The sequence below is a fragment of the Balaenoptera borealis genome (genome assembly GCF_965194805.1).
Source record: "Balaenoptera borealis genome assembly, chromosome: 5".
Classification (NCBI taxonomy): Eukaryota; Metazoa; Chordata; class Mammalia; order Artiodactyla; family Balaenopteridae; genus Balaenoptera; species Balaenoptera borealis.
Window position 1 is genome coordinate 68,588,816 of NC_138862.1, and position 16,959 is coordinate 68,605,774.

Sequence of the window (16,959 nt, forward strand, 5' to 3'; positions counted from 1 at the left end):
TTTGTTTTCTGCTGTCATGCTTTTTAATTTCTAAGAGCTTTAATTTATCCTTTTTATTGCACCTTGTTCTTGTTTCCTGAATGCAATACCTTCACTTATTTCTGAAGAATTGTCATTTCTTTGAAATGTTCTTCTGTTTTCATTGAGTTTTCTCTGTTTTCATTGGGTTTCTCTGTATCTGTGTACTTGTTTTGGTCTTTCTTTTGCATTGGGGCTTTCTCTCTTATGTCTGTGATCCTTATTCTGCCCCCCCCTTTTTTTTTTTTGCCACACCACGCAGCATGTGGGATCTTAGTTTCCTGACCAGGGATGGAACCTGTGGCCCCTGCAGTGGAAGCACAGAGTCTTAACTGCTGGACTGCCAGGGAAGTCCCTGCCCCTTCTTATTTAAGAGTGAGCTACTAGAAACTGACTGCAAGCTCTGTGCACTTGGGCACTGCTTGCTAATGAGTGTATTTCACTGTAGGGCCTGCTACACAAATGACCAGATGGCTTATTCTTTTAGAATCTTTGGTTTGATTTGCTCCTTCAAAGAATCCTCTTCTAATCTTCTGCCTGAGAGAAGAGGAGGGGGAGAAACCTGGGTACCAGAGTCTTGGATTAGCTGGAAAAGGCAACTGCTGAATTCCATTGATAATCATAGTCTGTTTCTTAACCCCCAGTTGTCCAAAGAGCCCCTCACAACACACCCACCTCTGTGCCTGGTATTCTCACGTTCAGGGCCTCTCTGATTCAGTATCTCAAGGGAACATATTGTTCTTAGCATCCTCTGTGGAGAGAGAGGAGTGGTGACCTAGCTGTAAGAGTGAAGACAACTTGAGGTCTAACTGAAGCTTACACACAGATTTTCAACCAACCCTTCTCTTTTTAGGCTCCTACCTTAACCCCACCTTCCCCAATACTTTGTTCCTCCAATTTCTGATTCTTTCTGAAATTGTTTGGGTGCTCAGGTTTGACCCACATCCACTCTTTTAGATGATTGCTATTCCTTCATCTACTTTGTCTTCATGTATTATGATTTGGGATTACAGATACATCCTAGTTTTATTGAAAACAGTGACAGAGCTTTTTTGTTCTCTTTGCTTTTGGAGTGATGTTGAGACACCACCATTTAAAATCCCCAAGTCTCTGCCTTGCTTTTCAATATAACTGTTATTGTATTTTTTGGCTTCCTGAATTCTCTAAATTTTCTGCAATGAACACGTAATACTTTAATAAGAAAATGCGTGCGCGCGCGCACACACACACACACACACACACACACACACACACACACAGATATTTCAAGACAAGAGGGCTCAAGAAGGCCTGGAGCAACAATCCGGCATCTTCCTCCCTCTTGCTGAAGGTTCTTGCTGAGCCAGCAGGGCCTATGAAGCCCCTTTATCTTTCACACTTCAGCTTCCTGACATCATGCAGCCATCCATGTGGCCTCCAACACCTGCCAGAGAGCACCACACCCTCCTTGTCAGGGAGCACATTCCTGGTTTCTTCACCTCTGGGCCACGACTGGTTAGGAAGTAGCCTTTGCCAACCATGCAAGCTAATCTGCACGCAGTGTGGATCCTTTCCTGAGTTATGAATGGTCATGCCTCCAAAAACACAAGTTTTTATAAACAGAGAATTCAGGGTGTGCGTGTGCGCATGCACACACGTGCGGTGTGTATCTTGCCATGACACACATGGGTTTCCATTCCACTGATGCCATTCCAGTCAATAGTGGCTGGGCACGACCTGGGAATTCTCCATGACTGCTTGCTACAGACCTGACCAGTGCCTGACATATATGAGTGGCCCCTGTGAAGCAAGCACCCTGGGCCCTGGAACACTCTTGAACTTCATTGGCTCTACCAGGTTCAAGGGAATACAAAACCCCAAGATCTAACACACGCCCTTACAGGCTCTGGATTCATGGGGTGAATAGAAACCCAGTGAGGAATCCCCAAGCTGCAGAAATAGTCATTATGTCCCCTGAGCTCTCACTGACTGAGCTCCACCTTGGCCTAAGGACACTGCTATTGCAGCTGACCCAGTAAGCACAAGGGAGTCCAAGACATGAGGCCCAGGAGCGCTCTTTTCTTCCTCCTCCTCCCCTCCCCAAGATCCTCTACTTCCTCTACCACCGGGATCTCACACTTTACAGCCTGAGCTACAAATAGATTTTGCTGCAAATCCTGTAAGAATTGATCCAGCCAATTAAGTCAGGAAATTGCTCTCTGAATTTAACATGTCCATCAATCTCATCCAAAATGGTAGCACTGATTCGGTGGGCTGAGGCTTTGAGGCTATTTTGATTTAATCCAGCAAAAACTACAGAGGGCTTCCCCCACCTCACAGATTTACTCATTTCTCAGTCAATTCTGGTTTTATTAAACTCAGCAATGTAAGCACCTCATTAAATAACCTTCACCAATACTCCCCTGCCGGACTCACACATTTCCACTGCGGAAGTGTTGCCGAGTAGAGCTGCTAAGGCAATGGGCAGAAATCTCCTGTTGTATTGCCTTTGGTGTACTTGTGTCCCTACTTGTGAATTTGTGATTATGCCTCTTTTCCAACAAGGGTTTAGGGCAACGTATGTACGTGGAGATTTACTTACAAATGGAAAGTTATCCTCTATTAAAGTCAAACTCTACTGGGGTCATCTCCCCCACCCTGAGAAGACCATCTGCCACCCCAGTGCATTGCTCTAATTGACCAGACCAGGCCAAGAGGAGCCCACACATATATGCACGAAGACAACGTTACATTTGGAGACTGGATATCATCTTTAATTATTAATACCACAGCCCAACATCCTTTTTGTTGCTGTGGCAGATTGTGATTGTGTGTGTACATGTGTGCGTTCCTGAACAGATGAGGGGCCAGCAGAGACTCCCAAGCAGGTCTCAGCCAACAGCTCTGTTGAGCAGCAACTGGAAAGCAGTCTCCAGAGCAGCACGGAGACTGGACTCCCGCCTCCCTTCCTCCTAGGTCACCTTCCGTGCACTCTGAGAGAAAGGCTGAGGAATGTGCCAGCCCAGATTAAAGGACTTCTCAGCAAAGATCAGTCTCCAGCCCCCAGTCCTCACTGCCTCTGACCAGAGGGATGTCATTGGGCAAAGCACAGACTGCTAGGCAAAGGTGGACAACCTGGGCCAGCCTTGGTCCCCATGTCACACTGGGGCAGCACCACAATGACCCAGCCCTGGGCAGAGAATCCAGAACTACTGGGGCCATTTGACTAGTTTCTTTCAGAGATAATCAGGATGTAGCCCAGGCCCTTCCTGGGGCCAGCCAAAGAGGGGCAGACTCAGCCCCTGATAGCTACACGGGCCGTCATCTCCAATCCAAACCTAAAAGCCTGCCCTCCTGACATCTCCACTCTCCAATTCCCTCACACGCCTAGTAGGTCCACAGCCCAGACATGGCAGGGGAGATCAGCATGATGGTGGGTTCCAAGGGGGCCATGAGAGACCTGGGCTGAGCTGGAACTGCAGCCGTGTGCCAGCCTGAAGCCAGCCCTCTCCCCCATGGTCACCGCCAGCCAGAGCTCTCTGAAGCCAGATGGGACCCCACAAGGCAAGGCAGCAAGTTCTTGGCCTAGTGCAGAGGGAGAAAACCAAACCGGCTGCACCGTCCCACCTCCACCTGCTCTGTGCCTTAGGAAGGCAAGGAGCCCAAGTCCCCAGGACAGTGGTATCAGCTGTTGGGGAAGCACCGTTGTCCAGGTGAGGCCTCAGGCCGGAAGCTGTGTTTGTTCAGTGGACTCGGGTAGTAGGTGGTTGTGTACACATTGGTCTGCTGCAATGGGTAGAAGTTGGCTCTGTCATCGGGGATCAGGTTATTCTTATTCAGGGTCTGTGGGAGAAGGAAAGAACAAGAAAGGAAGGGGTGAAGAGAGAGACGGGGAAAGAGGACAGGCCAGAGCAAGGAAATCAGGAGCCAGTCAATGAGAGAACGTTCTGGCTGCTGACACAGTGTTCTGTTCACAACACCACTGCTCTCTCCCGAGTGCCCAGCCTACTTATGTCCAGCTTAGGGCCAGGACCACTGCACCCTTCACGCTGCCCTCTGCTTCTCCGAGAGGACTCCCACCTTGAATTCCATGGGTGTGTACTTCTCATTCTTGGGGGCACCCCCGCCCTTGTAATGCAGGTGGTTGGGGGTGGCAGGATGGACGAGCGTGGACTCCTGGGACTGATGCCGGCAGTGCTGGCAGGACAGGTACACCGCCAAGGTCAGCAGCCCAGAGCCCAGGAAGCAGGAGATGCCTGTGGCCACCAGGTGGATGAGACTGAACCCTGGGAGAGGGAAGAGACAAGAGGTAAGGAGAGGGCCACTGTGAAGACCCCCAACTGCCTCCCAATAGGAGGCTGTGAGACATAAAGGGAAGGGCTTTGAAGCCAGAGTCATCAGAAATAGGAAGGCTGCGTAGCCTGTCAGCAGGGGCCCGTCTCACAGGACCACCTGTGGCTTGGGTCAGAGGAGGCAGCCAGTGGTGTGGAGTTGGGGGACTCTTCTTGAATACAGACTTGACCACCACTTCTTCGCTGAGGGGCATGGATGGAATCGCCCAGACTCCCCCACATGTGGTCTAAAGCAGTGTGGGACCTCAACAAGGTTTGTGGGTCTGGAGCGAGAAGTGGAGAGACTCCACGTTTCGGAGTAGATGGGTCTCCTCCTTGGGGAGGGCGGGGCGTGGATCGTAGGGCAGCATCATGAGGTGGGGCAGGTTCCTTTTACCTCCACAGCCAGTGGCCTCGTCCACACTGGAGGCAGGCAGGATCACTGCAGGAAGACAAGCAGAGTGGGTGTAAGAGGCAGGGAGGAGAGGACGTGGGTCCCTCCAGGGCGGTGTGTGTCGGTGTGTGTCTCGGAGGACCCCTGGGTCAGCGCTGACCTGTGGGACTGCACCTGGGGACCTTCACTTCCCTTGGTCTCCCCCCAGGCTCCACCTCTAAGAAAGGTCGGCCCATCCATTAAATGAGGAAGGGCAAAGGCCCGAAGTGTGCGAACCTCCCACCCCGGCATTTCATCTTGCACCCCCAGGATACTTCAGAAGGGGAAGGAAGCTGGGGTCTCAGGGCAGGAAGGGTTGGTGTGAAGGCGCTGGCTCGAAGACCTACCGGGAATCTCCCTGTAGGGGCAGGGGCGGCTCTGGCTGCTGTTTCCCGCACAAGTGCTGGGCCCGGGGACCAGCTCCTCACAGTGCCGGCCACGGCTTTGGACTCCATCCTCCGTGCACGCACTCCACTCAGACCACGGCGACCAGCCTTCTGTGGGGTGTGGGTTGGGATGAGCTTAACCACGCAGACCCCCTTAGGGGGGATGGGCAGGCTCCGCTTTGCTCCCCAGTCCCTGCCAGATGCACTGAGTACCTGGGCAGGCCTGTGTGGCACACAGCGCCTCCTCCGTGTGCAGCCCGAGACAGATGTCCTCGCCCGGGGAGGGGGCGGGGCTGGTGCAGGAACGGGTGCGTTGATAGTGGCCGCCACCGCAGGAGGCTGAGCATGGGGACCAAGAGGTCCAGCAGGACCAGGCACCCCGCACTGCAAGGGGATGGGGTGGGTGAAGAGGGGCTGCAGGTGCAGGCATGGCCCAAGACGGTCTTCTACCCCAATCCCAGGCTAGGCCTCTCAGGGCCACACTGCCCTCAACATCCGCCCCGCCCCAGCGCTACAGTCCACGGTTAGGGAGTCCCCCTCCCCTCAGGGGTGGCAGGGGAAATGCAGGCTGCAGAGGGGACACCAAAAACCAACTCCGCCTCAAATCAAGCTCCTTGTCTAGCTAACCCATTAAAGGAGAGAAAACAGTGACACGGAGGGTGAGGAAATGCCCTGGTCCCTGGGAGTAGCTGCCGTGTCCATGTTCAGGGCAGAAAATTGCTCTGGGGCCCCTGTACAGAGTTGGCAGGGAGGAGAGGTCTCCAAGCAGGAGTTAGCTGTAGCCTGGGTAGGCCTGGGAGTCTCCCCGATGGGGGTTCCCTGGGCCAGATTCCTTAGTGGAGGGTCACCTGGACAAGCTTGGGGGTTGCAGTCCTGGTACTCGGCAGCGTCACCCACGCACGGCAGGCCGCCGTTGCGGGGCTCCGGGTTCGTGCACGTTCTCTTGCGGACGCGGAAGCCCAGCTCACAGTCCCGGGAGCAGGAGGACCACGGGCCCCAGGCGGCCCAGCCCCCTCTCGCCGTGTGCGGGGAGCTGCCCCCGCTGCGCAGGAGCTCCTCCACCAAGGCTGGGGGGACACAGGGGGGCTGGCCTCAGCCACAGAGGGCTCCCACGGCAGCCCAAAGGCCTCCCGCCTTCTTCCAAACCGCACGTCCCCTCCCCGGCCCCTCCTCCCCCAGCTCTCACTCCCGGCCCCGCCCCATCGCTCTGGGCCTGGGAGGGAGGGAGGGTGGCGGGTGGGGAGGCGCAGGGCTGTACCGTCCGTGTCGCAGGCTCCAGAGCCGTCCGCGGGGCAGGTTCGGGTCTCCGTCCTCCTCCGGCCAAACTGCAGCCCGTGGGGGTCGGCCAGCGGCGCGCGGCACGTGAAGCGGAAGCGCTGCTCCTGCCGCGCCCCGCCCCGGGTCACGTTCACCGGTAGCCAGGGCGTCCACGGCGTGTTGCGCCGCACTTCGGGGCAGCCTTCAGGGTTGCAAGTCTTGAACTCCTTCGGGGTGAGGGCTGGTGCTGTTGCACAGCCTCGCAGCCCCAGGCCTGCCCCGCGCTCCGCCCTCCGCCCCGTCTCTGCCCTCCCCTTGGCTCGAGGTCCGGGCATCCCGCGCCCGCCCCCGGCCCGGCCCTCACCACGCCGCAGCCCGGGCAGGAGTTGCCGTTCTCACAGGCCCGACGCCGCGATTGCACACCGCTCCCGCAGTGGCTGCTGCACTTGCTCCAGGAGCCCCAGGATGCCCAGAAGATGGGCACCGGGCAAGGCGTGTTTTCGTTACAGAACCTGACGGGGAGAGGGGGAGGAGTCGTTACTCTAGGGAACGGGCACCCCTTTCCCTATGAGAGGTCACTGGGATTGCGAGACTGGGAAAACGAGGGTCCACTGGACCAGCTGGAGAATCCAGGCCACCTTCTAGGGGGCCCGGGAAGTCGGGGACCTCGGGGCTGGCTTGTCGCAGAAACCAATAGCCACGCCCTAGCTCACCGTTCCTCCCGGCTCTTGCCCACGCAGATGCGGCCCCCGTGGCGCGGAGCAGGGTTGCTGCAACTTCGCTGGCGGACCTGGAATCCAATCCCACAGGAGGTGCTGCATAGGGCCCACGATGACCACGGTGTCCACGCCCCGTTCCTGGTGGGGCCGGAGGGGATAGAGAGAAATGACCCTCTGAGCTCTAGCTTCTCAGATCTAATCACATCTGCATAGATGGATTTTGTATTGTTGTCAGGAAATGCCAATGACAGGAGATAGTTCCTAACCAGGCCTTCTCAGGAATGACTTATTCATTCATTTGTTCACTCCTCGAACATGCATTGAGAGCCTTTTTTCATATATCAGGCTGTGCTTAGGGTTAGAGCACAAAGGTATACCCACATGGCCTCTACTCGCAGGGGAAAAGGACATATCCTCTAGAGAAGGCCTTTGCCATCTGCAACCTTTGTTTCAGGCTTGTTGGTTAGCAGACCCTGGTATTCAAACCCATGCTCTCTCCCCCATTCTACTACTGCACATGCTTTGCTCCAACCTCAAGACACCACCCACTCTTGTCTCCTTTGCCCCTAATTTTCAAATTTTGGCTCTACCACTTACTGGCTGTTTAAGGCTGGGTAAGTTACCGAAAACTTCTGTGCCTCATCATACTCTTATCTTTAAAGTAAGGATAATGATTGTATTCCTACCCCATGAGGTGGTTGTGATGGTTAAATTAATAAATGTAGTGTATATAAAATTATTTTAAGAGTGTCAAGAATTATGGGTTATTTATTTTAACCACTTTAGGGAGTCCTCAGGCAGTAGGCAGTGTACAAGCTCTCTCTCTCTCTATATATATAATATGATCTCATTTAACCCTCCCAACAACCTTCAGGGTGGGCACTGTAACCCTCATTTAGAGAAGCTCAGAGTGGTTAGGTAGCTACCACCATCCCATGCTGTCCCTCCTGTTTGGGACTGCAAGGCTTATTGAGGATATGATCTGGCTAGGGTAACTCCCATGCCTCTTTGTATTAAGAGCACCGCAAGGCAGAAAGTTCTCTCCCACTGGAGTGGAAACTCTCCCAGGGCTTATGTTTCCTGCCTCGGACATCAGCCACCTGTCCAGTGCCCTGCACAGCCCTGAAGTGTTTTCTGTCCCTTAGTGCAAACAGCTGGCTGGGGATGCCCCGTTCCCTCCATCCCCCCTCCCCCATTCCAAGGCCACCGCCGGCAAGCCCTGCGTCCTCACATACCTGGAGCAGTTGGCAACGTGGATGGCTGGCCCCAGGCAGTCACAGCCCCCACAGCGGGGTCGGGGGGAGTCACAGGCCCGGGCCCGACACAGGCAAGAACCTGAGTTGTCCCCATCTAAGTGCTCACACGGTTGCCATGGTGACCATGGGCCAAAGCCCCCATCCCGAGTCACATTTCGCACCTGCAGACACACACCAGGAGCAGGACCCTGTCACACAAGGCAGGGGCAGGGAAGGTACAAGGTCCCAGGGCTGTGGGGACACTGATGGAGAGTCATGGCCTGAATTCGGGGGAAGAGGTCCCTGGTGGGGGGTACAAAAGGGTTCTCACAGGACATGCTGTGATGTTCTGGGTCCAGAGGCTCATGTTGGAGCTGTCCTCGAGCGTGCTGCAACGTTGCTGCTTCCCGTCCCAGCCGCAGTACGGGTCCCGTGCCCCCAGGCATGCCCTGCCAGACAGAGGTCCAGAGACTCAAGCCCACTGGACTCCCACCATCACCTGCATCCCAAGAATACACCTGGACACGCTCCTCTGGGCACTTCTTTCATTCAGTTGTCCTCCACAACAATAACGAAGTTCACTGAGTACTTACTGTGTGCCAGGCATCGTTTTAAGCACTTTAGAAGCATGAATTAACTCAATACAACAACTCAATGAGGAAGGTACTGTTATTATCTTCATGTTACATGGAGGAAACCCAGAGCCGACCATGGACTCACACTGTGGTGCTCCAGAACCCACGCACTTCGCCAAGAGATTACTGCCTTCCCTGAGTCTGGGTGCCCCACAGTCCTCATCTAGGGCCACAGATGAAGACGTGGTGAACAGAAATCCAAAGAGGTAGTTCCTGCCTGCTAGACACTCTGATTATAGTGATGGAAAGGACCTTACAGATGATCTGGCCCAGTGGTTCTCAATCCTGACTGATGTTAGAATCACTAAAGGAGCTTTAAAAATTTTCCTTCATTAAAAAAAATAGTAGTTATTTATTTATTTGGCTGCGCCGGGTCTTAGTTGCGGCCTGCGGGATCTTTGTTACTGTGTGAGAGATCTCTGTTGCGCAATGAGGGCTCTTAGTTGCGGCATGTGGGATCTAGTTCCCTGTCCAGGGATCGAACCCAGGCCCCCTGCATTGGGAGTGCAGAGTCTTAACCACTGGACCACCAGGGAAGTTCCTAAAGGATCTTTTTTAAAAATATTGATACCTGAGCCCACCCCAGACAAGAATTTCTGGGTGGGTGGGCTGGGGATTTAAAAGCTTGAGGGTGATTCTAATGGGAGCCAGACTGAGAATCACTGGGATCCATAAAACAACCTTTTCATTGTACAAAGGAGGAAACAGTCACAGAGGAGGAAACAGTCACAGAGGAGGAAACAGTCACAGAGGAGGAAACAGGCGTTTCCCCAAGATCACGCAAACTGTACATGGCAGAGCTGGGGCTAGAACCTAGACCCCCCCACCACACTCTTCCCCTCATGCTCCTGCCTCCCAGCTGGAGGCTGTGTCTTACTTCACACACTGAGTGAACGTGAGCCCATGCCTCAAAACACAGGTGCAGGGTCAGGGGACACCTGGGCATAGTCCAGGGTCACCTGGGCATCCACATGTTTGCGCTGCTCAGTGGCAGGACCCAGAGTCCAATGCATTGGCATCATAAGAATGAGCTCCGGCTGGGATGAGCCAGCGGTCACATCCCAGGTCCCCATTATTCCTAGGCAGGTCTATCTCAAATGAGCCAGGAGAGGTAACGGTTCACACGCTGATGCATGTGCCAAAGCCCCCACTTCTCATAACCTAGGCTCCTCTCTTCCCTTTTGACCTCTGACTTAGTCATTGTATCCTCTACAGTTTTTAACAACAACAACAAAAATTAAATCTCTACTGGTAAGACTCCAAGGAGGGGAAAAACAATATGGGAATTGTGGAATCAGGATTTGCTGTCCATTGCTAAGTAAACAGAATATCAGATTCTGGAGCCTGAAGGAAGTTCCCTCCAACACCCAGAGAGCCCACTGCCAACCTCAGGGGATTCGCTGGGTCCCTTCTGCCTCCTTTGGCCAACTTCCACCCTCTCTGGCCAGGCCTGGCTGCTCCACAGCAGTGGGCCTGCTGCAGAGGGCCTAGGAGAGCACTGAGAGTGAGAGTGAGGCAGTAATTGGAGGTTAGAAAGCAGAAGAGGTTTGGGGTTAAGGAGGTGCTGGATGACAAAGAGGGTAGGGGAGCCCATGCGATGACGTGAGTCTGTAGAGGGATTTTCCTTTGGCCAAAGGGGCCAAGGCTGCCCAGGGCTAAAGGGATACACAAAGGAGTCAAGGGGCTGCCCCTTTTGGTGTCTCCAGGATAGAATCTTTCTTTTCTCTTGAAGCTTCAGGGAAAGTCACCTATCAGGCGAGTTCTTTATTTTCAGTGAGTTCAATAGACCAAAGAGAAAAGAGGTTATACAGAGACCTTATAAAGAAGAGGGTGGGGCTTCCCTGGTGGCGCAGTGGTTGAGAGTCTGCCTGCCAATGCAGGGGACGCGGGTTCGAGCCCTGGTCCGGGAAGATCCCACATGCCGTGGAGCAACTAAGCCCGTGCGCCACAACTACTGAGCCCTCGTGCCACAACTACTGAAGCCTGCGTGCGTACAGCCTGTGCTCCGCAACAAGAGAAGCCACCACAATGAGAAGCCTGCGCACCGCAGTGAAGACTAGCCCCCGCTCACTGCAACTAGAGAAAGCCCGCGCGCAGCAACGAAGACCCAACACAGCCAAAAATAAATAAGTTAAATAAATAAATTAAAAAAAAAAAAAGAAGAAGAGGGTGGGTCTCCCCCTTGTTGCCAGAGGAGGGCAAAGACAGTGTTGTCCCTTTCTCCAGCAACCCATGACCTTCGATTAAGGAGGCGATGCGCGGGGTTTCAGTGAGTGACAGCCTCGCTGGACCCCAGTAAACATACCCTGGCCCACCTGGGAATCCAGAACACTCATCTGTTTCTCAAGACTATGTTTCCACTTTATTCTCTCAAGGGCAATTTGTGTGAATTATACAATGTACAGGTGCTCATATTTTCATTTGGGATCAATGGTTTGATTTAGGGGTGTTTCGCCAGCAAATACATCAAACTAGACATCATAGGACTGAATACAATACATGTGCAAAAGTAGTCTCAGCATCCTGTGGTTTTGAGGTTCTGCTTACTGGCTGACATTTGGGTCAAATTTGCTGCTAGCAGATTCAGCCAATCAGAACTCAGTAGAGCCCACTCCTGAGTGTATTTCCCTCAGTTCTCAGAAATGGGCATCAAACTCTAGAAGCACTGATATGGCACTTTATAAGCAACATAGATTAAATAGTTTAAAAAAAAAACTAGCCATGACGAGTGATTAATAATAATAATAATAATACATACATACATACATATATACGATTCTATCCATCGAAAACAAATGTCTGCCAGTAGAGAGAATGGATGAGAGCAGATAATTTGAATTGATTTACACAAGATAAAAAGAGAAGATTCTGGAGGAATGCAACTTGCCTCATGCTACTTCTTTCATCTAGGGCCTAACCGGTTCTAGAACAGTTGTTCCCAGTCTTGACAACAAATTAGAATCTCCTGGGGATCTTTTAAAAAGCTTAAGCAAACAAAACAAAAAACCCTATTTCTGGGCCTTCTGGACTGGAGTAAGCCCAGGCACGAGAGTCTTTGAAACACTCCTCAGGTGATTGCAATGAACAGCATTAGAACTGCTGTTCCAGGGCCACTTTTGTCAGGGTTCTCAAGCCAAGAGATGAAGTGCCTTGTCTTTCCAATCCATGACAGGATAAGAAAAGAGTGAAGAAAAACACAGAGTAGATGCTGGCCCCAGCCCCTCACTCAGGATCCCTCACCCTCAGCCTCTCCTGCTCTCAATTCTCCCAGAGAAGAAAGAGGAGACCAGATTCTCCATGGACACGCCTGCCCTGCCCTGCCCTGCCCTTCCCCAGTCCTGGCCGCCTGAGGGGACCTGCGAGACTCCCCTGGCACCAGCGCCTGAGCTCTTTTCTTGTCCACATTTGCTGCTTTTGGCCAAAGGCCACTCCAGAGCTTCCAGAGCAGAGAATGTTCTTAAGAAAATTAAAGCTCCAAGCAGAGGAGAGTTAAAGTGTGTCTCTGACTATAGGAGTGGGTGGCAGTTTAGAGTTCCTTTCATAAAAGCAGCCATCAGACCAATAATATATCATCATGTCTTTTTTACTGCAGTGTCTCAAGCAGCCATTACAAAAGGCAACAGGTTCATTTCATGGGCTCCAAAGCAGGACAGAGATGGATGGTGGAATTTGCAAGCAGGCGGATTCCAGCACCGCGTAGCAATAATCTCACAATGGGAGCTGTCCAGGGTGGAGCTTGGAAGCAAGTGGCCATTACTTAAGATGGTAGTGGAACGGGGCGCAGACCCCCTGCCAGGGAGGGAGGTTGGGATAAGCTGGCAATAAGGGGCCCCTCCCTCCAGGGCAGCATGAAAGGCGTGCTGGAAGGAGGAAGGGGGCAGTTCTTCATACATAAAACACCTGCTTTGTAGAGCCAGCCAGCCACTCATTCCCTCTGCTCCTCTTCCTGTGAGCACCGGTCTCTCTGGCCAGGCCAGGGTCCTGGTCATGCCCCATGGGGCTGAGGTTTGCCTGAGTGAAAGGAGGGTGCTAGAGACAAGCCCCTGGATTCTGGACAGAGGAGGGGGCCTGAAGGGGCCTCTGCTTACCCACCCTCAGCTTCCTGCCAGCTTTGGAAGGAATGAGGAAAGAAGCAGGAAATGTCTCTCGTGGGACACAGTAAAACCCCGTGACAAACTGCCTCACAACAGCATAAATTCTGATACAGTGTGATGGGCAGTTGGCTCCCAGACTCCCGGAGCGCACAGCTTGCTGGCAGCATGGGCTTACTCTGGTCATTTTATAACTTTGCAGTAATGAGACCTCACATTTTAGATCCACCTATAGCTTTATGGCAGGGTTTCCACTGTACATATCAAGGCCTCTTATCCCAAACTCAGGAAACCAAAAGTATCAGACCCCGAACTGACCTCTGTCTACCTTGCTTTTCCACCTGGCCACATGTCGCGAACTCCCTGTCCCCTGTCTGCAGCACCACGTGAATGGGGAAACGTCCGGCATCGTCCCTCCTCTCGTTCCACTGCAGACCCCATCACGTCATATCTGGCCTAGAGCCACAGCAGCTCACGCTGGCCAACCATCTGCCCCGAGACAATGCTGCTCGCCACTGTCTGATTGATCTTTGTAAGACACCTATTCACACTGCCCATCACACCACTCCCCCGTTCAAAGACCACTTCAGTGCCCCCAGTCACAGGATTCAAGTCAAAATCCTTCCTTGGCATTCTCAGCTGGCCTCAATCCACTTTCCAGTCCCATTCCCCACACCTCTCCTGCACCAGCCTGCTCTCAGGCCAAGCAATCAATCAACTGCAGGATCAGTCATGTGTAGAAGGCCACTTTGTGTCTGGGGCTGGGCATGGCCCCCTGGTGGAGTATAAAAAATACTGGGACATTGGGCTTGCCTTCAAGGATTTACAGCCTCTTAAAGAACACGGTACCTGTGAAAAGTTTAATAACGACACAGCCGTTAAAGAAGAACATAAGAGGGAAATGCCATGATTCATTGCCAAGCAGTGCTGTCTGTAGACAATGTCACAAATTCTGAGACTCCAGAGAGCCCAGGAGACTGGAGGGCCCCTAAATGCATTTGCGGAGATAAAAAAGGAATAAGGACACTAGCTACCAATGATGACTCGCTGGACTAGGCACTTTGTGAGCATTATTCCCAATCCTTACAACTCCTCTGCCAAAAGTAAATACCATCTGCTTCATCACATTTCCTCCTATTTTCCCCAGGAGAAAGCCAAAGCTCAAAAGGTTAAGTAAGTAACTTGCTCAAGATCATATAGCTGGCAGATGATGGAGCTGAGATGGAGTCCCAGGTATATCCAATTCCACCACGCACGTCCCTCCCATTGTACCCCATTCTCTCCCCACCTGTCAGATTCAGGCCAAGGTTTCTCTCCCCAACCAGACATCTAGAGCCCTGAGGGAAATGAGAGTGTTCCAGACCTATTTCATCTTGCCTCCCTCTTCTCACACCGACAGCCCTGTGAAGTGCTCTGAGCATGGGAGGGCTTCGCAAATGTTTGGTGCTTTGCTGATGGAGCCCTGTGCTGAGGCTGAGGGAAGCTTGGGTACCTGCCCACTGCACTCGTCTCCCCACCCCGGCTCCCCGCTGTCACACCATGACCTTCTAGCCTCCTCCCTGGCCCTCCAGGCCTCTGCTCAGATCCCAGCATGCTCCACCGGGGCTGGAAAACAACGCTTGGCAGCCTGGATGCCATTTGTCTCCCAAATCTTGAGGACAGATGGGCACAGCCAGGAGGTCCCTGTGTTGCAAAGGCCACAGGAGCCCACATGGCTGTGGCTATGCCAGCTAAAGGCAATTTTTGAATTATCTCCAAAATGAGCGAGTGCAGCTCAGGGTAGCCTCACATGCTTAGGAGTCTGAGATACATTTGCATTTGGCTTTGGAATAGGCTTTTGTTTCCCCCTTTAACGTCAATGTCATTATTGCCAAATTTGTGAATCCACCTGAAGCTAAGGTATGGAGAACTGATTGCAGAAGCTGTTGGGAAGCCAACGTCCCATCGCCACATGTTTCCTCACTTCCACCCCATCCATGCCAGGCCTTTCTGCCTCTTCTAAGTGGGGAAGTTACAGAAGCAAACTTGGGGCTGACTCAAAGCATCATCTCCTATCTGTCCTCACATCTGGACAGTAAGTGCTGTGGTTTCAAAGATAAAGACCACTCTCTGAACTGAAGGGACTGAGAGTAAATCAAGTGGTCTAGAGACGGCCACCAGGCCCTAACTGTGGGCTTGACAACAGGGATAACGACAGCCACCACCGTTTGCTCAATACATATATCCCCCCAGGTGAGTGATAAGTGGTTTCGGCAGATTATCCCACTTATCCTTCACAAAAACCCTGCAGAGATTTTATGAGGAGGAAACCAAGGTTCAGAGAGGTTAAATGACTTGTCCAAAGGCACACAACTGGAGATTGCGCCAGGATGCCACCCCAGGACGACCTGACTCCGAAGCTCCACCTCTTAAGCGCCAGCTCCCCGCGCGATCGGCAGGGATCTGCGTCTGGAGGCCCGCCCGCCCGGCCGCCCGCCCGGCCGCCCGGCCGCCTTCCCGCGGCGCCCGCTTACCCCTGGCTGCGGTAGGCGGCGCACCTCTCCAGCGGCACCCGCAGCACGCCGTCGCTCAGCCCCACGAAGAGCGCGCGGGCGCTGTGCAGGATCCGCAGGCTGCGCAGCGGCTCCCGGCGCCCGGGGGGCAGCACGTGCAGCTCCTCCAGGTAGCAGCCGCGGAGGCTGCGGCTCGTCGTGGACAGCGCCTTCAGGATGGTGCCGGACTCTGGAGGGGCCAGATCAGGGGTGGCCTTAAAGGCCCCGGAAGCTCGCGGCCCAGCCCCTGCCGCTCAACCTCCTCCCACCCCGAGCGCCGGCGGCGCGGGGCGGCCTCACCCGTGCCGATGTAGAGCACGTGGTAGAGCGTATCCTTGGCCTGCACAAGGTCCACCACGAGGTGTGAGAAGCGCACGCTGTCCTGGGTGACGCAGGGCTCCGGTGTCACCGGCTGCACGGCCTCGCTCATCAGGAACAGGCGCTGTGCATCCTGCAGGCTTCGCTCCGTCAGGTTCTCGTTGGGGCCCACCTCGGGCAGGGTGCCGCACTGCGGCGGGGAACCGGGTCACGCGTGCCCAGCCGCCGGGCTGCCGCGATCCCGTATCCCTCCTTCCTCGCAACCCAGACTCTGATTCTCCAATCCCTGCTCCCCGCCCCCCAAAATCCCCCGCTAAGTGTCCTGCACCCTCTTCCAGGAAGATGCCTCATCTTTGGGAACTAAGGGAAAATGGGGCTGGGAAGACGGAGGATGAGGGACCTAGCAGGGATGGAGAAGAGGACAAGGAAGATGAAAGGGGGGCTGGATTATCTAGAAACTGATCATATGAGTGTGGATAACAAGTGTCCTGTTATTTCATGCTGTCGCTGTAGGTGCCCCTCCCCCATGTTGGGCCAAGCCCTGCCTTCCTTCTCCCATGTCCCTATCAGCTCAAGGTTCTTACGCCTTCTAAACCAAAGCTGGAAGGCAACTACCATTTATTGAGCACCTACTACATTCTACGGACCACCTCAGGTGCATATCAACCCTCCAGCGTATCTATGAGGTCGATGGTATTATCCCCATGTGCCAGATAAGGGTAAAGAGGCTCAAGGAGGTTGAGTGACTTGCCCAAGGTCACACAGAGAGGGCTAGATCTGGGTCAAGATTGTACTACTGAAAAGCCTGAGGTCTTTCCCTGCTCCATTCTGCCTCCTGGTCAGGAAGCTGGATGGATATGCAAATCAACCATCTGCAGTTTTCTCTGTCCCATGGCTATTTCCCCTTCTCCACACTGGGGATGCTCACACCACCCATGGCTGGGCTCTGACCACTCCTGGTGCTCAGAGATCCTCCAGGCATTAGTACCCATACTGGGTAGACTGCAAGCAAACTCCAGCTAAAAA

General features: G+C 53.6%; 1 protein-coding gene across 4 annotated transcripts in view; it reads right to left on the bottom strand.

Moving 5' to 3' along the window:
• Positions 1-3,541: 3,541 nt before the first annotated feature.
• Positions 3,542-16,959, bottom strand: part of SEMA5B (semaphorin 5B) — a 133,662-nt gene continuing 120,244 nt past the window's right edge. For all 4 annotated transcript variants that reach the window (XM_082394869.1, XM_082394870.1, XM_082394868.1 and 1 more), the window contains 13 exons: positions 15,916-16,123; positions 15,598-15,805; positions 8,690-8,807; positions 8,359-8,540; positions 7,118-7,261; positions 6,769-6,916; positions 6,406-6,631; positions 5,996-6,214; positions 5,361-5,531; positions 5,109-5,258; positions 4,726-4,770; positions 4,078-4,283; positions 3,542-3,840 (listed from right to left, as the gene is read on the bottom strand). In XM_082394869.1, the coding sequence (XP_082250995.1) occupies positions 3,682-3,840; positions 4,078-4,283; positions 4,726-4,770; positions 5,109-5,258; positions 5,361-5,531; positions 5,996-6,214; positions 6,406-6,631; positions 6,769-6,916; positions 7,118-7,261; positions 8,359-8,540; positions 8,690-8,807; positions 15,598-15,805; positions 15,916-16,123 (2,184 nt within the window). In that variant the 3' untranslated portion in view covers positions 3,542-3,681. The remainder of the gene's footprint in view (positions 3,841-4,077; positions 4,284-4,725; positions 4,771-5,108; positions 5,259-5,360; positions 5,532-5,995; positions 6,215-6,405; positions 6,632-6,768; positions 6,917-7,117; positions 7,262-8,358; positions 8,541-8,689; positions 8,808-15,597; positions 15,806-15,915; positions 16,124-16,959) is intronic.